Source organism: Pyrgilauda ruficollis, unplaced genomic scaffold (assembly GCF_017590135.1).
Source record: "Pyrgilauda ruficollis isolate IOZ18807 unplaced genomic scaffold, ASM1759013v1 scaffold28, whole genome shotgun sequence".
NCBI classification, from domain to species: domain Eukaryota; kingdom Metazoa; phylum Chordata; class Aves; order Passeriformes; family Passeridae; genus Pyrgilauda; species Pyrgilauda ruficollis.
Window position 1 is genome coordinate 8,454,907 of NW_024524155.1, and position 18,152 is coordinate 8,473,058.

Here is an 18,152-nt window from a genome sequence, read left to right on the forward strand (position 1 = left end):
CGCGTACGGCTGGCGGGCGGCGCCGTGATGCCCGGCGGCGGCAGCAGGGCCCCGACGTAGCGTGGCGGCGCGGCAGCCCGGTCCCGCGGGCGGAGGATGGCGTGTCGCGGCGCCTGCTGCTGCTCCAGCGCGGGTCGCCTCAACGCGGACAACGCGCGGTTCCTCCTGCTGGCGGTGCTGATCGTGCTGTACATGCTGTGCGGCGCCGCCGTCTTCTCGGCCATCGAGCTGCCCACGGAGCGGGAGGCTAAGGAGCGCTGGGAGGAACGCCTGGAGAACTTCACCCGGCGCCACAACCTCAGCCGTGCCGAGCTCCGGCACTTCCTCCGGGAATACGAGGAGGCGAGCGTGGCCGGCATCCGCGTCGATGACATCCGGCCCCGATGGGATTTCACCGGCGCTTTCTACTTCGTGGGCACCGTCGTTTCTACTATCGGTGAGCGGCGGGACGGGCGGGCACCGGGGCGGCGGCGGGGCCAGGGCTGGGGGCCCGGGGATGCGCGGTTCCTCTCCTTCTCGCCGGCTCGCGGGCTCACCGCGGGCTCGTGTCGGTGCCCGGGCATGGTCCTGTCTCTTCGCTGCTCCTGTTTTTGCCTTCTTGCTGTCAAAGAACCGCTGCCGCGGGCGCGCCTCTCGCGGGAAGCGCTCAGCTCAGGGAGCGCCGCGGGAGCTCCGGGCAGCCCGGCCGGCGCTCGGGGCCGAGCTGCGGGCAGGCAGGGCAGCCGACACAAGGATGCTCTTCGCGGGTGTCGTTTGCCTGCGCGGATCGACTTGTCCTCGGGATACGGTGGTAGACTTTGTGAGACGCCAGTCACCTCCAAAGCCGAAAGCTTTAAACTATCCTGTAAGTCTTTAAATTCTGGGAAATGTTATAGAAGATCTTAGATCTGGTGGTTTCATAGGCTGTACGCTCAGGGCCCTTTTCTGAGGATCGTCTGATCTTAACAAGAACCCTTGAATTGATTTTGCGGTGTCCAGCTGCAAAGCGTACAGCTTGGAAAGATTGAGTTTCAAACCACTCGGCTTTTTGCTCCTTTAGGCTTTTCAAGGCAGAACCATCAAGTCGGTGGGCACAGTTTATTTCACTTGTGAATAAACCCAAGTTTATTCAGGCTGAAGGAGCCTTCAGGGGAAGGTGATACTGAATAGAAATTCCAAGCAGTCTGACAGGTGTACATTAAGATGAAAAGGGGTAGCACCAGGAACTGACATAAGCACCCCAGGGAGCCCATGGGCGTCAACAGAAAGGCTTCATTTAGGCATCTTCAGACAGCTAAAAGCCTCGGAGGAAGGGAGTTTTCTTTAGTTAAAGACAGGCAATCTGTATGCAGTTATCACTGTGACAAATGGGATCACTAAATCTTAGTAATGGTATAGCCAGTTCACATCAGTCCCTCTCCATGAATGAAATACACATCGAGGTATGGTTATTTAATTCTTCAGGAAATCTCCACTAACAGTTGGGTTTTTTTTTTCTGAAGTGGAGATTAGAGATGCCTTGCTTTATGTGGGATGTATAAGAGTTTGCCCTGTCCTGCAGCATACTCCTCTCTAATACTGAGTTTTTAAAATTCTGTTGTTAAAGATAGTCATTGGGCTGGTTTTGTATTTCATCAGTGCTTCAAGATTTGAGTGGTTTGTGTCCTTAGACCTAAAGTTTTTAAGACCAAGAACTGTGCTTCAGTGTTCTGCTGAACTGGCAATTGAAAATAATTTATAGCATTATTTAGCCCATTTTTGTGGATTGCTGTAGTTTGTTTGCCATTATAACATGTCACTTGAAGTGTGCTTCTTGTATAATCAAAATAAATAAGCAGAGTTTATGCGAACATTTGCTACAGCCATAAAATCGTAGTAAAAGATCTGATCAGATTGGACCAGATCTCAAAAGTTCCACCTGCTTTGCCTCTGTTCCTAGAGGAGGTCAGTTATATAGGGCTTTTTTTTTTTTTTTAATGTGATGATTGTCCAGTATGCCATTTCAAACCTGCACTGTTGGAGATTCCACAGCTTCAACAAGGAATCCAGCCTTGTGCCTGAGGTTTTCTGGTGTCTGCCTCACTGCAGTTCAGTGACTTGCGTTATTTTTCTCTTGCCATCCTTTGTACTCAGAGAATGGCCTCTTAGGTACTCAAAGACCATTGTCTGTGTGTCCCTTCAGCCTTCTCTCAGTGCGGAAAATGACAGTGTTGTAACCCGTTGTAACCTGTTTTGCAGTGATACAGTAACTTTTCACAGGTGTTAACTGATACCAGTATTTCTACATTAATGTATGTCTTATATAAATAAGATTGGTAAGGTGAGAAGCATATCTGTGATCCTGCTAACTGCAGATGATTGCAAACACAAGTATCCACTCACCCACTCACACTTTTTGGTAACTTCTATGACTTGCTGATTTCTATTGCTCACATGTTACAGCTCCCTTAATGTTTCTGCAGAAATATTCTCAAGGCTCCATTTTCCTTCAGACTGCGTATGGTCTGGAGACTTTGACAGTTTACATCCCGTCCCTTCTTTTGACCTGACATTGCTTTTCTCAGTCTTATCAGTGATGACACTTTCTCAGTGGGTTTTATGAATTGCGTCATTCTTTCTTAATCTTGTCAGCAGCAGTGTACTTCTTCATCATATCGATAGCATGTCTCTTTTTTAATCTTCTCAGTAGAACTTCTGCTTTGTGGGACTGATTGTGCATTTCAATGCTTTAACTTAGCTTGTGCTGCAGGCTGGGTTCTCCAGGCATTCTCAGGGTTGTGCTTCGACCAGGTCTCCTCAGATGTGCCACTCAGGAGTGTTCTCCTGCAGGCAACCACACGCTCATTTGTATCAACCATACTGGCATCCTAACAATAGATTTTGTTTTGCACCTCTAAAATCAATATTTTGTCTCTCTTCTCAGCTCTTTCCAAATGGTCCACGTCTTCTTTCATGCCCTAGTACAATGCTCCAATATTAATGTGTTATTCTAGCTGCAGCCTTGCTAGTTCTGAGGAAAGTATGAAGACTTATTTATATGTCTTTCAGTCTACACTTCTGGTGGCTCTGTACATTCCTACAGCTAAACAAAATTTGATGTCTTCAGTTAAAAACAGTTTTTTAGGAATAGGTGCTTATGACATATTCTTAATATCAGCTCACCTTCTGCACTCAGTACTACATGCTGGTATAGATCTTTAGCGGGTAAGTTACTGTAAAAACAGAGGGGTTTTTTTTGTAAACTTTATGGTTTGTTTTTTTTTTTTGCTTTTGCATAATAGGAATTATTTTGCTACTCCACCACAATTAATTTATTTCTTCCGCAGTAAATAAGGTGAACCTAGCCATTTTGATTTAATGCTAAAGCATCAGTCAGACATTACTTGTCACATCAAATGCTTCCTGGACTTCAGCTAGAAAGAAATACCATCATGTATTTCAAAGAAAAGTAGAGTTTTGCAGTAACTAAGGGAATAATCCTGTCTTTTTAATTAAATTAAGATTTGCATAAAATGTTTGACACATGGATTTTGGAACATGGTATAAGTGCATCAAGTCAAGAGGTCAAAATTAAATATAACCAGCCTATTTTAATTTGTCAAGAAAATGCAAAGGTAAACAGAACTGAACTAGTAAAAATAATTAATTTCTCAGGTTAGTAATTAAAGGATTTGTTCCATAAAAGTGTTTATTCCTATCAATCAGTGCTCAGTCTGCAACCTCTAATCTTGATGCACCTTTTGAGCAGTGATGTCCACTGTCACCCAGTACTAAGGTTTCCTTTGCACTAAGGGAAATGTTAGGAATGAAGGAACATAACAACAAATACCTGTCCAACTAGGAGACTGCCTAGACTGTCCAGGAAGTGATCCCAAGGAATTAGGTGGTGTCCAAGCTCTCAATCCCATTAAGGCAGGTGCCTAACTAATCCACACATGTCCAGTGGGCTCCTCCAAAAGCTCACTTTGCTTTCAATCTACCCTTTGTCACATAATGTAGTGTCCCTTTTGCCTAGAAATCAAGTGGTAGTAGTAATATCTCAGGATGGAAGAGTTCAAAGCCACTTCTTTCTCAGTCAGGACTTGAAGCAATTCCTCTGTCTTATCCAAGTGCCCTGCACACCAGTCTGGGGAATAATTTTAAGGTGACTCTCAGTGTTTTCTGTTGAAACTATTCCACTTTGCATAGCCTAATAATACATCTGCAGACCAGAAAATAAAACAAGATCTAAGTCCCAATTTGCAATTCAGTGAATGTTTATGTGTTTTATACAGAGACATATTAGTTGGCTCTGCGTATTCAGCTGCCTTTGACTGTAGGGTCACAGTCATCATCAGGCGCTCTGATATCCAAGGACTTCTGTTGTATCCTGGCACAGTAGTGCCTCCAAGAAGTAGGGAGCTGGAATAAAATGTATCTTGTTAAAAACACATAACACAAAGCAACTTCTCAGACTGACTTACGATATCCCTGCCCTTTTCACAGGCTGCTGGAAGTTGGAGGGGATCTCTGGAGATTGTCTGGTCCAGCCCCCATACTTCAAGCAGGGTCAGTGACAGTCAGCTGCTCAGGGCTGCATCCTGTTGCAGTTTGGGTATCTCTCATGGTGGAGACTCCACATTCTTTCAGGACACCTTGTGCCAGTGTTTGACCAACCTCACATTAAAAGAGGGTCTTTTTCTCCTATTCAAATGGAATTTCCTGTATTTCAATTTGAACCTGTTGCTTCTTGTCTTCTCTGTGTGAACTGTGTGAGCAGTGAGGCAAAGGAGGAAATTATATCATCTTCACAAAATGAGATACGTTTTCTGGAGAAATTGTTAAAATTTGCATCCTTCCTCTCTGCAAAAAGTTGCAGCAGATTGGGCTGGAGGTGTAAAGTCTGGATACAAGGTGAGAAAAGAAATTCGTCAACTGATACATTACCTGAGGCCCAAAAGATAAAATTGCCTGGAGTAAAGGCTGGGATTTTTATAATAGACAGCAATCAGCAACCACATGGTGTACTGTACAGAAGGGATAGAAGGAGTCATAGCATCTTCTTTAAGGAGCCTCATAGAAAGGGCTGCTCATGGAAGTGTTGTTTGCTAATGGGAAAGTCTGTATGGGGTGAAACAACTGCAGTGTCCGTGTTACAGCCATGTCATGAAGTGAAGGAAGGAGTTCTGAAAAGTGTCAGAAAGTGCCCATTTCCTCATTTTCTCCTCACTGCTAAGTGGAATTACAGCTGTGCAAAAGAAAAGCGTGTGTGATAATGCCCAGCAAACCACCAAGGTCATTAAACCCAGAGAGCTGGACTGCTGCTTGTAGCCTTGAGGCCACCCTGTCTTTCTGTGTGTAGACTGAGCAGAGACTGGCAGCTGCAGTAAATGCTCCACCTGGGGCCATGGCCAAACTTACTCCTGGTGTCACAGAGACCAAACTATCTGCCCTTACCTAACAGTACCATGCCTGAAGTATTTAGAGTCATAGAATTGTAGAACTGTGTTGAAATGGGTCCACAAGGATCATCAAGTCCAGCTCCTGACACTGCACAGGACAGCCCCAAAAGTCACACCATGTGCCTGGGAGCAGTGTCCACACTTAGTGAATTCTGTCAGGCTTGGGGCTGTGACCATTTCCCTGGAGAGCCTGCTCCAATATCCAACCACCCTCTGGGTGAAGAACCTTTTTCTAATATCCAACCTAAATCTCCCCTGACACAACTTCAGGCCAATCCCTCAGTCCAGTCACTGGTCATGAGAGTGAAGAGATCAGTGCCTGACCCTCCCCTTCCCTTCATGAGGCAATTGTAGGCTGCAGTGGGGTCCCACCTCAGTCTCCTTCAGGCTGAACAGATCAAGTGACCTCAGCTGCTCCTCACAGAGTTCCCCTTGAGGCCCTTCATGATATTCATGGTCCTCCTTTAGGTGCTCTCTAACAGCTTAATATTGTGGTGCCCAAAACTGCACACAAGCTGCAAACAGCTCTAATAATTCAAAATGGCCAGGCTGCTTCAGCCATTGAGCCGTAAGTAGAGCAAGAAAGGCATCTCTAGAGCAAAAGGCTTTTTAGGGAAGCTGCAGGCAAACTGAGACCATTTACTTGCCTTACGGAGACTACCAGATAGCTCTCAACTCACTGAAGTGGTAATTGCCACCGGCCTTGGATTGCATCTGTTAATAAACTAGAACATTGAAAGACAAGTTAGATGGTTTACTCTACCAAAAGCTTTCTATAATATATGGCAGATCTGTGTAAAGCAAAGATGTAGAGAAAATGTGAAAAGGAGAACATTGGTTATAATGATAGGATTGTCACCAGTCTCTGCTGTATGCAGAACAATGTAGAAAACTTAAAGCAAGTCATATTGTAGAAAGGAAGTATAAAATTAAAGCAACCTGGAAATTTTGCTGTTATAAGCAAGATGTAAAAAAGGTACACATGTGATAGCCAAGCATGTTCTCTCTTGGACACTGATTAAAATAAAAGTTAAGCCATGCGTTTGTAATCCATAAGGTTAGGGGAAAGGCCAGGTCTGGTCTCACATGTAAATTTTCTTACTTCTGTTACTGCCAGTCATCCAGTTTTACAGAAGATATCTAAAATAAATCACATGAATTTATATGTCCTAATGTGCCTGTTCCCTGACTAGAATAAAATAGCTGATATGTCGAGTGCAAAGGTTCATACTTCTACTACTAGTGTTGAAATTTTGGTGAAATAAGTCCCAGCCTATCAGCCTACAGGTGGACACCCAGGCAGCAGCAGAGCCAGATCAGCAGTGTTGGCAGTACTGACTGTAACTTCTCTGCCACAGCTTCTCTCCCTCTCTCATTTAAATGAGATCACTAAGTAGTTAAAAACACTTCAATTCTCTAAAGGAAATCATGTTATCAGTTACTCTCTTAAAAAGATCAGGATTAGGATTTTTGTGAGGACTTTGCATTTTCCAGGCCACGACTTTATAATAATATGGGAATTTCTCTGTTTCTAGGTGAATATGCTGGGACCTGAGCGCAAATTCCATAGTAACTTTTTGAAACATATAAGCAATTTAAGAAAAAACCTTTCTGGATTTGACTTTAGCCTAGTAAGTGTAGAAGCCAAATTCTATGCCCATGCAGTGGCAGAGTTCATTATTCTTCAGAGAGAAAGGAACAAGTACAGAAAACCAGTGGATTTTGAGAGTAAAGCTTTAAATACAAATCTGCAGTTTAGAATATCAAAGGAACCAAAACTAAAGAAAAGCTATTTAAGAGGGACTATCACTTTCCTAGACAAAAATATGAATGATGCTGGCTCAAGGGATCCAAATGTGAAATACAGAAGGAGATGGGAGCTATAGTAAGACAAATGTATAAATTTTAAGGTAATTTCTGTCACAAGAAGAAAGCATACAGAAAATAGAAAATTAGATCAGTGAAGACAAATAAAGGGAAGAAAATGGAAATACACGAACAGATACAAAATTATGCTATTAGCAAGGGGTATCATGGGTGATGTGAACTGATTCATCAGCACAATAGTGATGAGAAAGACTAAGAAAAACATTGGTCTGCTGTACAAAAAAGAGGAAGAACTCTCAACAAATGATTCCAAGAAGGCTGAGATGTGTAATGGCTTTTTCTGTATCAGTCTTCTGAAAAGGTCAACTCTGAACTGTTGTGTGGTACAATTAACACTTGTAAGAAAGGGAAAAGTAAAAGAACAGGTTAGACTCCCTAAATCTGTCAGATCTTTTAAAATAATTTCTAGAATTTTAGAATATTCAAAGAAATTACTAAAGCAATAATGGGCACTTTGGCAACTCATAGAAGGGTTTGAAATTCCAGGCAATTTAAAATGACAAACATTTTGCCAGTCTTTAAAAAAGGAATGATGACAGGAAGAAATGAAAGACAATGAGCTTAAATTGCAGCAAAGATTCAGATTGTGTATGAGAAAAAGTTTTCTAAATGAAGTGAAGCAAGTATACAGTCTGCCTAGGAATGACATGGAGATTCCATCACCAGAGTCCTTTACACTCAGATTAACCAGACACTCCACAAGAATTATGCAGGATCCTTAATTCCCTCATTGTGCAGTGAATGGATGAGATGACATTTTTCTGCCTCTGCCAGGGCTTTTTTCCCCAGGTTCAGTGATAATATGTGTTCATTATTCCTGTTTTCCTTAGAAAAAAAGGAAAAAAAAAAAGGCAGGATGTTAATCACACTGCACATAAAGTCTTGTTCTTTGGCCATTTTTTACTTGTATTTTTAGAGTGCAGATAAAAACAATTTTTTGACAAATTTGCACTGAATTTAGATTTCTTTTTTTTTACCTTCAGGAAATAAAACAACATTTTAATATTAGGATCAAGCAGGCCTTGAGATGTGCCATTATGCTACCCTGGTTGGTGTATGTCTCAAACTAAATAAACTTTAAACCAGCCAAAATAGAAATGATCTTACTTAATTAAAGCAGTGAAATCAGATATAACAATATCTTTACTGCTGCTGGAATGAAAAACAAACCTGGATGGAAAAATAGTCACCAAGAAAACCAGCTAAAAATAAACAGAAGGTTACTTTGAAGAACTTCTGATTGTGTTTGATATACTCGTATGACTTGGAGACAAAGAGCATGAGAAAAGCACTGTTATTGTCCATTTTTTGCACAAAACACTGCTGACAATTGAATGTAGTCCTTCAGGTGACATGCAGCAGGGACCATGTAGGAGCCCTGTGTGTCTGAATGAAATGTTGCCAGCTCTCTGGAAGGAACCTCCATCCCCAGGCTCCTTGCCAGGGAGGGGAGGAGATCAGGGCCTTTGCAGCTCCCTGGCAGACTGGGCGTGCAAACAGCAGGCCAGGGAAAGCTCCAGGAGGTGTTGCCTTCCTCCAGATAAGCCAGGTGGAGAATGCACCCCTTCCCCAGCCAGGCCACTCTCCAGCCTACTGACCTCATGAACCGATAGCCCTGCTACTGTCCTGCTGCTTCTGCCTAATACTCACTCCTAAGGAATCTCTAATTTTCAAGCCAAAAGTTCCCTAAGGAGCCTGCTGCAGGCAGGGCTGGAGATCAGTTCTACAGCCTGGAGCACTCAGCACGTGAGGGTTTTCTGACTAGAGTGGTGACACAGTTTTCCTATTTCCTGGAGGAAAACTTGCTTTTTTAATTGAAAGCAGAACCTAATCAGGGCTGAGAAGATTAGACATGCCATGAAGTGGGATAATTTGGATGGAGAAAAGAAAAACACTTACTTAATTACTTGCTGGTTACAGGAGTAGTCTTAATTTGTCCCATGGATGAATTCTAGGAACAAAGAGGGTCTGGGTATGTAGAATAGTGAGGGTGGTTAAAAAAAAAAAAAAGACTATATTGACTTAAGTGAGTATTAACTAACAATCAGTTTAAATAATTATATATATTATAGTTATTAATATAAAATAATTATTTTGACTTGGATTAACCCACATATACAAAAAGGGAGAAATTTGTTCTAAATTATATCATAAATGCTGGGGGAAGGCTTGCAAACTTAAATCCCAGTGTTAGCTGACTGTCTTTCACTGTCTTAACTGAGTTTTAGAATAATTTGATCAGGATATAAAATGCTGAAGATAAGGGTTTTATACTATTTATGTTTACTGATAGATAATACTTTTGTCCAGTGGAATTATTTCTGCTGTTAAAGGTTCAGCTGACTGGTATACCAGCAGTTCACATATTAAAGCTTTTTCAGCACATTAAGAATACTTAATAACAGAATTGTTTTAATATTAAAAATTTAAAAAATCACTTTTATGGCTAAATAGTGAAATATTATTTTATAATTTAAATTACCAGGAAAAATATTTAGTATTATAGCATGGAGATTTTTATAGCATTCATGAGGCTTCAGTGTTCATTGATTTCACACTGCCATCCCTGAAGGCAGAATATGGCTCGTGGAAGTGTTTCAAACTTCTTGACAAGTGAAAATTCAATATATCAGTAGGTGCTGTTGATTGCAAATATAGCCCAGGCTTTTTGCAACCTCAAACCAGTTTTGAGTTTGAGGTGGTTTTGTTCTCACAGTGAGGATATTAATAAGACCCTAAATGTGATTTTATTCACATAGAACTAATATGCCTATTTTAATTGTGACTTTTTAATAGAAAGTAGTTATGCTGAATAACTGATAGTTGTCAGTTATTAGAAAGCCAAAGAAGTGGAAAGCATGCATTCCTTCAGTGTAAAAATGTAACATTGCAAAAAAACCCCAAACCGAGTAGCAAAACTGTTGGGGTCGGCTGTTATATGTCTCTGCCCCGACACGGGGAAAGTGGTTCTGGGCGGCCGCGATTTCAAAGGATGAGTCTGGACGAATTTAAAAGTACTAAAGGCAGGTGCAGACTTAAAAAAATCCAGTTTCCTATTTTAAGCATGTATTTGCATCCATTTTGTACTTTTCTGCAAGATTCTTTTTTTGGTAAGTGCTCAGAACTTCACAGAAACAGCTGTCCAGCCTTCTTGCTAAAACAGACTGTTTCTGATGCACATCTGTGCTAGCGATTGTCTCATTCATACCTGCCTGTGGAGGCAGCTGAGCTTTGTTGATTCTCTCTGGTAGAAGATAATGCCTACCAAACAGGCACAATACTGAATTCCGTATTCTTATGCACACACATGAAGTTATAAATATAGTCACGCTCAAAAATTTTAAACGACTTAGTTAGAGCAAAACCATGTTCCATTAATGGCATGGAAAATAAAGAAACATTATAGTCTAGTTAGGGGCAGAAATATTTTTTTTCTGAAGTTATTTCCATAAAGATATAAATAGAATAGTGCTGTTAGGGTAAAATCATCTTTATATATGCAACTTTTCTTTCATATTGCAGAACAATTCCCTGTAATAATTAGTCTTCCTTTCGTAGTCTTCCTACATCACATCTCTTTTCCATTCCCTGTATGCTGTGTACTGGCACTGTTTTGCTGTTTGTTCTAAGAAAAATATTTTGTTAATTTAAAATTAAGTTAATTTTGTTATACAGGCTGATCTTCTTCCTTTCATTTTTCATGTATAATGCTTTAAATAGAAATTCTCCTCTGCTCAAAGAGCTAGAGTCTACCTTATCCCTCTCAGGCAGCAATATTCCTGGTTTATCAAGTCAGCGGGTCCAACTGGATTGTGCTTTAATGAGAAGGTTCTTAAGACTGTCTGCGTGCTTCAGGGAGCAGTACTGGCCATTCTTTCCTCTTTCACCACAAATTTAAACATCCTTGTGCTGAAGGAGATGCTGCCTTTCAGACAAGCTGTAAACCAAAACCCTGCAACATTAGAAGAGTTGGCACCCTCTGTAAAAGTTTGGCCTTGCCCATAGTTTAATTTTGATCCTCCAGGCAAAGGTACATAAAAGGAATTTTCACCATGTTTTGCTGGATACTGTATAATGGCTGTTCTCTGACACCCCATGGGCTACAACTCTCAGAAGTTATAATATTGAAGTATTGCAAAAAGAAATAAAATATTTACTCATGGGCGTCCTTAGTTACTCTTGTGGGCCATTAGTGACAGTTTCAATGTTCCTACATTTGTCCCTTCCAATTTCTTTGTCTGGACTCCAAAAAAGCAGAATAATAGAAGGTAGCAGGTAATATGCTTGTCATAACAAAATACTAAATATTTTGTAATTTACGCAGCTGAAGCTGTATAAAAAAAGCTTTGCAAATTGTCCTTTTATAAGGAGAAATGTTCCTACTAGAGATGTTTTTTCGCTATTGCTCCCCTCGAATGAATTATCTCCTGCCTCAAGAGCTGATTCAGGAGAACACTGGAAAAAGAAATTAATTGGATGAGGTTTTATTGTAGAAACTTTTGAACCATTTTCCTGTTGTGTTTGAAATTGAGCATGTAAATAACAAAGTGGGTGAGTTTTCAATCACTTTAAAAGCCATCTATTGCACTGTTCTTCTATAGAGATTGTAAAGTGTTTCACTACTCAAATAAAGGGCAAAATACTGAGTTTGGCAGTAAGATTTTAGTCTTCAAGTCTACATGTTATCTTGGAACACTGTTGCACTGAGGTTATTGCATATAATTTTAAGATTTTTTAATCTAACCAGCAGTCAAAGGGATAAATAGTGTGTCATACACCTGTCTGCAGAGCCTTCTCACCCTGAAGAAAATATTAGTATGACTCAAAATGCACACAGATCTGCTTTGTTTACTAGGTGATTTTACAGTCATATTTTATAACAAACTTGCACTTTTAATTTAGTTCCCATTAAATCAAAAAACATCCAATATCACCCATTAATACTAGTTCATGTATTTGCTCTTCCTAAAGTTCTTTCCCATTACCACTGAGGCTCATCAGCCTAAATATCACATCATAAAAGAATTTGTAAATCCTACTTTCAATCTTCTGTCCATGTTAAAGGTAGAGCTGCAGGTATCTGGATATCATCACTCTTTTTAAGCAGACACCTGGACAGCAAGCTGGCAGAAATTAGGAGGGAAGGACCAGTAAAGGTAATCAAGCCAACTGCAGACAAAAAAGACCTCCCTGCCAGTAGGCAGGCAGGTGTTAAGGATGAGGATTACAAGTTTAGAGCCACCTGCTGAGCTACAGCAGCAGCACAGGTACTTACTATGCCTTGCTCAAACTGAAGTGACCTAGCTGCCTTTTAGTGCCACTGGATATTATCCAGGTTGAATGTATTTGTACCTCATTCACAGGTGCTTAAGATATTTTGAAGACATAGGCCTGGATGAAGAGCATGTTCAGTGTGGACACTTGCATTTCAACAAGGAAGCTATGCTCCAAAACATTCTGCCTTGTGTATTCCTGGACTACTTGCTCTAATGGTTTAGTGGTGCCCTTGGCAGCGTTTGGTTAACAATTAGACTCAATGACCTTAAAGGTCTTTTCCAACCAAAATGATTCTGTGATTCGATAATCAGTCCTAAGATAGATTTTGTCCCTTACACATGACAATTCAGGCATTGCACAGGTCCTTGCTCCTACAACATTTATTTTCTTTATTTATTACCTTGAGCTTAAGCCTTTGTTGCTGACTTTCTAAAGAGGAAAAGGCCTTTAACATAATGAAAGGATCCATTCATTAATGATGTAATTTATTTCACACAGGAAATGCCTGTTTTTCTTCTCACCATTTCAGTGGGAAGTGTTTTAATGCATTTGCACAAAATGTCATCACTTGGAGTAGGTGCAGTTTGTGTTTTCTTTGACTGCAGCAAAGGCTTAAAATTGGCATAATGTCATTGTAAACAAGAGCTCTGAACTTAAAACTTCATCTACATGGACGGGTAGGGGAGAGACCCATCCTATGGCTGTTGTACGATTTCTTGAACAAGGAGCTAATGTGATCCAGGAACATATTTAGGATAAAAATTATCTCTGTATATATATCACTTCCCTCTTGTCTCAGCTTCAGCCTGGCATTCCTGCTGAGAACCTTCTCATGCTATCCTGAACATGCAGGGAGCCTTCCTAAGCATGCAGAAAATTGTGCAGATTTCTGCACAATCCTTGTAGCAGAGATACTGCTCACATTGTTGCAGCTACACCACTAGTGCCGCTGGTCAGATCTGTCTTGATGGCAGAAAATTCTCCTTCAGGCTAAGGTAAATTAGGCAGCAGAATATCTGTGACTTAATTTCCGAAGTGCTGCTGCATAATACAGACCAAGGTATCAAATGGGAGTGTTTCTTAGCAGGGCTGTTTACAAAGCAGCCAGGTTACTGAGGAAGGAGCTGGCTGGTAGTTGGTAACTGGCCCATAAAGTCCTCTGCTCTGCAACTGTTGCAGGGCGCAGTGTTGGCGCTCAGAGTGCCCCAGGACAGTTTGCAATAGCACCATCTTCAAAGGAGTCACAGGAAGGTGACCTCATGGAGCTAGTTCAGGCTCAAGATACCATTCAGATACAGAGATTCCAAAAGTTTCTACAGATTATGCACAAAAATTTATCTGCAGGAATATATGTTTTTTTCTCATTTTTCAAAGCAGCATGGAGCAGAGAGATATGTAATGCCAGGGATTCTGCACACTGCTGAGTGTTCCAAGGACTCCACTTGCTGAATCTAAAAAAGAGAGCACTTTCTGGAACCTTTCTGGTATTGTGACAACTGGGGACCTTTTCCTGGAATAAGGATAATTTCTCCCCATGCCAAAGGAGCCTGAGATGTGCTGTGTGTCTAAGAACTGCCAGCACAGCTGGGCTGTCATGAACCTTTGGCTCTTGACAAACTTGTGTTGGGGTTATGAGTTACTTTTGACTGAACAAGCCACAGAGTGGGGCTGTGCTCAGGCCACACACAACGAAACAAGGGCTCTTCAGCAGACCACTAAGGATGATGGCTGTTCAATTGAATCCTGTTTCTGTTTTGGGAAAAATATGCCAAAACTAAAATGTGTCTGTGAATCACTTGGGTTTGAAGCTTTGTTGTATCCCATGAAAAAATGCTTTGTTAGAAAATTCCTAGTTTATTTTAGTAAACAGAAACAATCCCAATATAAGTAATTTTCTTTCTTTGTTCCCTTATTGTTTTTTCTTTTTCAAAGATGCTCTATATTTAAAATTAGAAAAGCTGCTGGCAGCATGGGCTTTTCTTCATGTCAAGTGGCTATTATGGGACTTGGTAAGAAGTCAGTTTGTTTACCCTGGTGAAGTTCATCTGTGGTGGCCAACAGAATCCTACTTAAATCCAGAGAAAGCAAGCAAACTTTTTTGTTTCATAGAGGATGTCAGAAACCTCTGCCTTAAATACAGCACCAAATTCAAATTCTCCTTGGCAAAAAACCCAACAGTGCTGATCAGCATGAATATAAGGAAATGAAGTCAGCCTTCCCCACCATTTCAGAGGCTTGTGCTCTTGCAGAGCTCTAACTCAGACTAGATAATTGAAACCAGTGATAAAACATGGATGTAGACCTCCAGAGAGGTGTGTAGCTCCCTTCCATAGCTTTAATGAAGCTTTGTCCAGAGCAAAACAATAGGATCCTGACACATTTTAAGTATTTTGAAAACTTGGCTTGTAAGAAGCATCCTGGGAGTCGTGAGTTATGCAGACATTTCATCTCTTCATGTATAATTGCCAGTTAATAAAAATGTTAAAATGGAATAAATAACTTTACTGATTAATGCTCCCAGCAGCAGTGAGGCAGAAAATGTTAGGGTTACAACATTGTGTTAGCATGCAAGAAAGGAAAGTGGTAATGACAAACTTTAACAATATGCCTTGTGTTAGATATAAATAGAATTGGTTGTCATTACTTCATTAATTAGGAGGTGATCAAAAGCCCTATAGATAGAGAGGAGTAAAAGCCTCAATTACATCAAGGACAGCTTTTAAGTACTGGGAATAACAGCCATATCAAAAGAACAAGAAATACTTTTGAAGCACATGACTACTGTTTTTGTAGCCATGTACTGTCTTCAGCATTTGAGCTTTCAGAGGAAATCCAAAAAAGTAAATCTATGCAAGACACCACAAAACTAAGCAATGTAGAACAAAAAGATACTCAGCAGAGTAGATGCATAATAAAACACTGAATCAGACTCAGAAATAACATAACTGGTTAGGTTTTGTTTCCTAAAATAATGAAATTCAGTTTGTGCCAAATAGCAGCAATAGTGGTAAGGTTTTTAATTTCAGAAGTTTATTTCTAAAATGGATAATGTAGTGTTTGCCATTAGTTTGTTCAGAGAAACATATCCCTCTTAGAGCCTTCCTGGGTCTTGTTTTTTGTTTCAGGACTCGGTAAAGCTGTAGGGTCTGAAGTCAGCAGAAGTTCAACAGACGTTGCTATGAATGGTTTTTCCACTTTATATGAAATTGCTTTCAACAACCACAGACTTGGCATTCAATCTTCCTTTTCCTCCTCTCTTTGTTTACTTCTTCATTTTTTCCTGACCATTACCTTGCCCCTGATGACAACACAGGCATGACTGAGGGTTTCAGGCTGCATTGAACTGGATCTTGGCTTCCCTGAAGAGTGCTTTTCTAGGACAGAGGTCTGAAGAAGCCCCCTCAGGCTTTTACCTGAGCCAGCTGTCTTGTGGAATAAGCTAGGGGGCTAACAGGAATGGTTTTTCCAGAAGCAGATTCCTAATTTTCCTAGGGCAGGGATGAAAGATGACCTCTAAATAGAATTTGTAAGTGGTTATAATCAGTGTCAAAATTTTGCTACACCGGTAAAATGAAAGAGGAGGAAACACAATCATTACCTTCCCCGGCAGCTCTGTGTCCATGCTCCATGCCTCCTCCTGTGAAGTTAGCACCATGGCACTGGTTCTCTAAGAAGAAACAGAAAAGGCTCAGTCCCAGCCTTGTGTACAAGTTGGTTGGTTTAGGTACTGTTCTAGGGAATGAAAGCAATGCTTGAAGCCTCCCTGTGGCCAAGCAGGACTTAGAGCTGAAGCTTCTGGCTTCCCAGGTGTTGTTATTTCAGTCCTTGCAATACAATAAATTCAGGCAACACCACTAGTGATTTTGAACAGAATCCATAATTGCCAGTGCCTAGTCAAGTCAACAAATATAAGTCAAGGATACAAAGAGAGCTTGGACATCTCTCTACATGACTCTTAGCATGCAGGATTTGCAAGTCTGGCTGAATTGCTGTAACATTCACAGCAACTGATATTAAGGCACTTTGGGTACTTTGTGGAGGAACAATGAAATACAGTCAAAATTTATGCAAATGCTTAGTCTTATGCATCCTTAGTAATGACCCTGAAGTAACAGAACTACTTGTTTTCTTACTTGGGGTAAGTAAAACATATAAACAGGTCTCTGCAGAAATGAGTTTTAATTTTTCCTTCTGCAATTGCATGCAAAACATAAATGTAGTTAAAATTTATTTTTTGCCTTTTTTCTCCATTAATTTCTTTACAGGACAATGAAATATTGCTCATTTTCTTCATACTGACATTTTTTACAGCAAGGTGAAACAGAAAAGGAAGTGGAGTGTTCTGTAAAACCTCAATCTCAGGAGAAAAAAAGTAGCTATTTTTTAGATTTATTAGATTTCAAGTCTTTAGTGTCCATTTAATTTTACATTTAAAATTTTCAAAGTATGGTGACAAAACTATGTAGGATTGAAGTTCTGATGTGTGAAGCAAAGGAAAACCCCAGTATATGCTCTTGAGTAAATCCTCCTGGTGTTGGTCTGAGGACTGCAGAATCTGCCAAAACTTCTTCTAACAGCACCATGGGAACCTCTGGGACCATCACAGGGTTCAGTGATTGCTGTCAAAATTGCACAAATTAGTAATTAAAACAACAACCCTGCAGCATTTGAGAGATTATTATCTCTTTGAACCTTTCTGGGTTGCAACTGATACCAGTTAAGTTTCACTAAATCAAGAGCATTTTGTTGGAAAAACTGTCATTGTCCCCTTTGACAGAACATAATGAACCATGGCAATAACAGTTTCATAGTCATTAGTCAAAGCCTATGCCTGAAGTGTGAAGCCTAAACTGGGAGCCTTTCTGCCCTTATGTCACAAGGCAACTGCCAAGGGTGTCTGAATGTGTCACCAGGAGCCAAAGTGCCAAGGCCACCATGCCTGCAGACTGTGCTGATCTGCAGGTGCAGGGCTGTGATTGGCTTAGTCTTGGGAGAAGCTACTTTTTTCAGCACTTAGAAATGAAGATTTCTTATCTTACAGATTGCTGAAGTTACAGAGAAGGGCTGCCCAGGCTGTTGAGACACCTCTGTGTAAATGTGTATTTGACATGTGCCATGATGTAGAAGACCTGCATTCATTTACACACCTACACAAGAAAGTGAAATAATACATAAAAATGAACCAAACCTGCAAATCTTCCTTTAAATTTATCAGTACTTTGTAGGTACACAGTTTGTGGTAATTGGGAATGGGGCTGTGGCTGAGCTCATCCCCAGTGGGCACAGCTGTGAGCAGCAGGTGAGCAGCACTGACAGCAATGAGCCATGGAGTGCCCAGGGGCACTGACCAACCACAAAGGGAGCAGAGGGCACACAGGTGCCATGCATGGACACGAGGGGTATGAAAGGTTGGGCTGAACAAGAAATGGCAGCTGCTTGCAGCCTTCTGAAGTGACATGATCTTAGTCTGTATGGGCAGATGCGTGAAGCCTTCTGATGTGGTCTGGTGTTATAGGTGAATGCTTAAAGCCTTCTGAAATTGTGTGGTGATACTCTGTGTATTGTGGC

At 40.9% G+C, this 18,152-nt stretch overlaps 1 protein-coding gene across 1 annotated transcript in view; it reads left to right on the forward strand.

The window, feature by feature from the left end:
- Positions 1-96: 96 nt before the first annotated feature.
- Positions 97-18,152, forward strand: part of KCNK13 (potassium two pore domain channel subfamily K member 13) — a 48,644-nt gene continuing 30,588 nt past the window's right edge. Inside the window, exon 1 of the mRNA XM_041471994.1 lies at positions 97-436. Coding sequence (XP_041327928.1) covers positions 97-436 — 340 coding nt within the window. The remainder of the gene's footprint in view (positions 437-18,152) is intronic.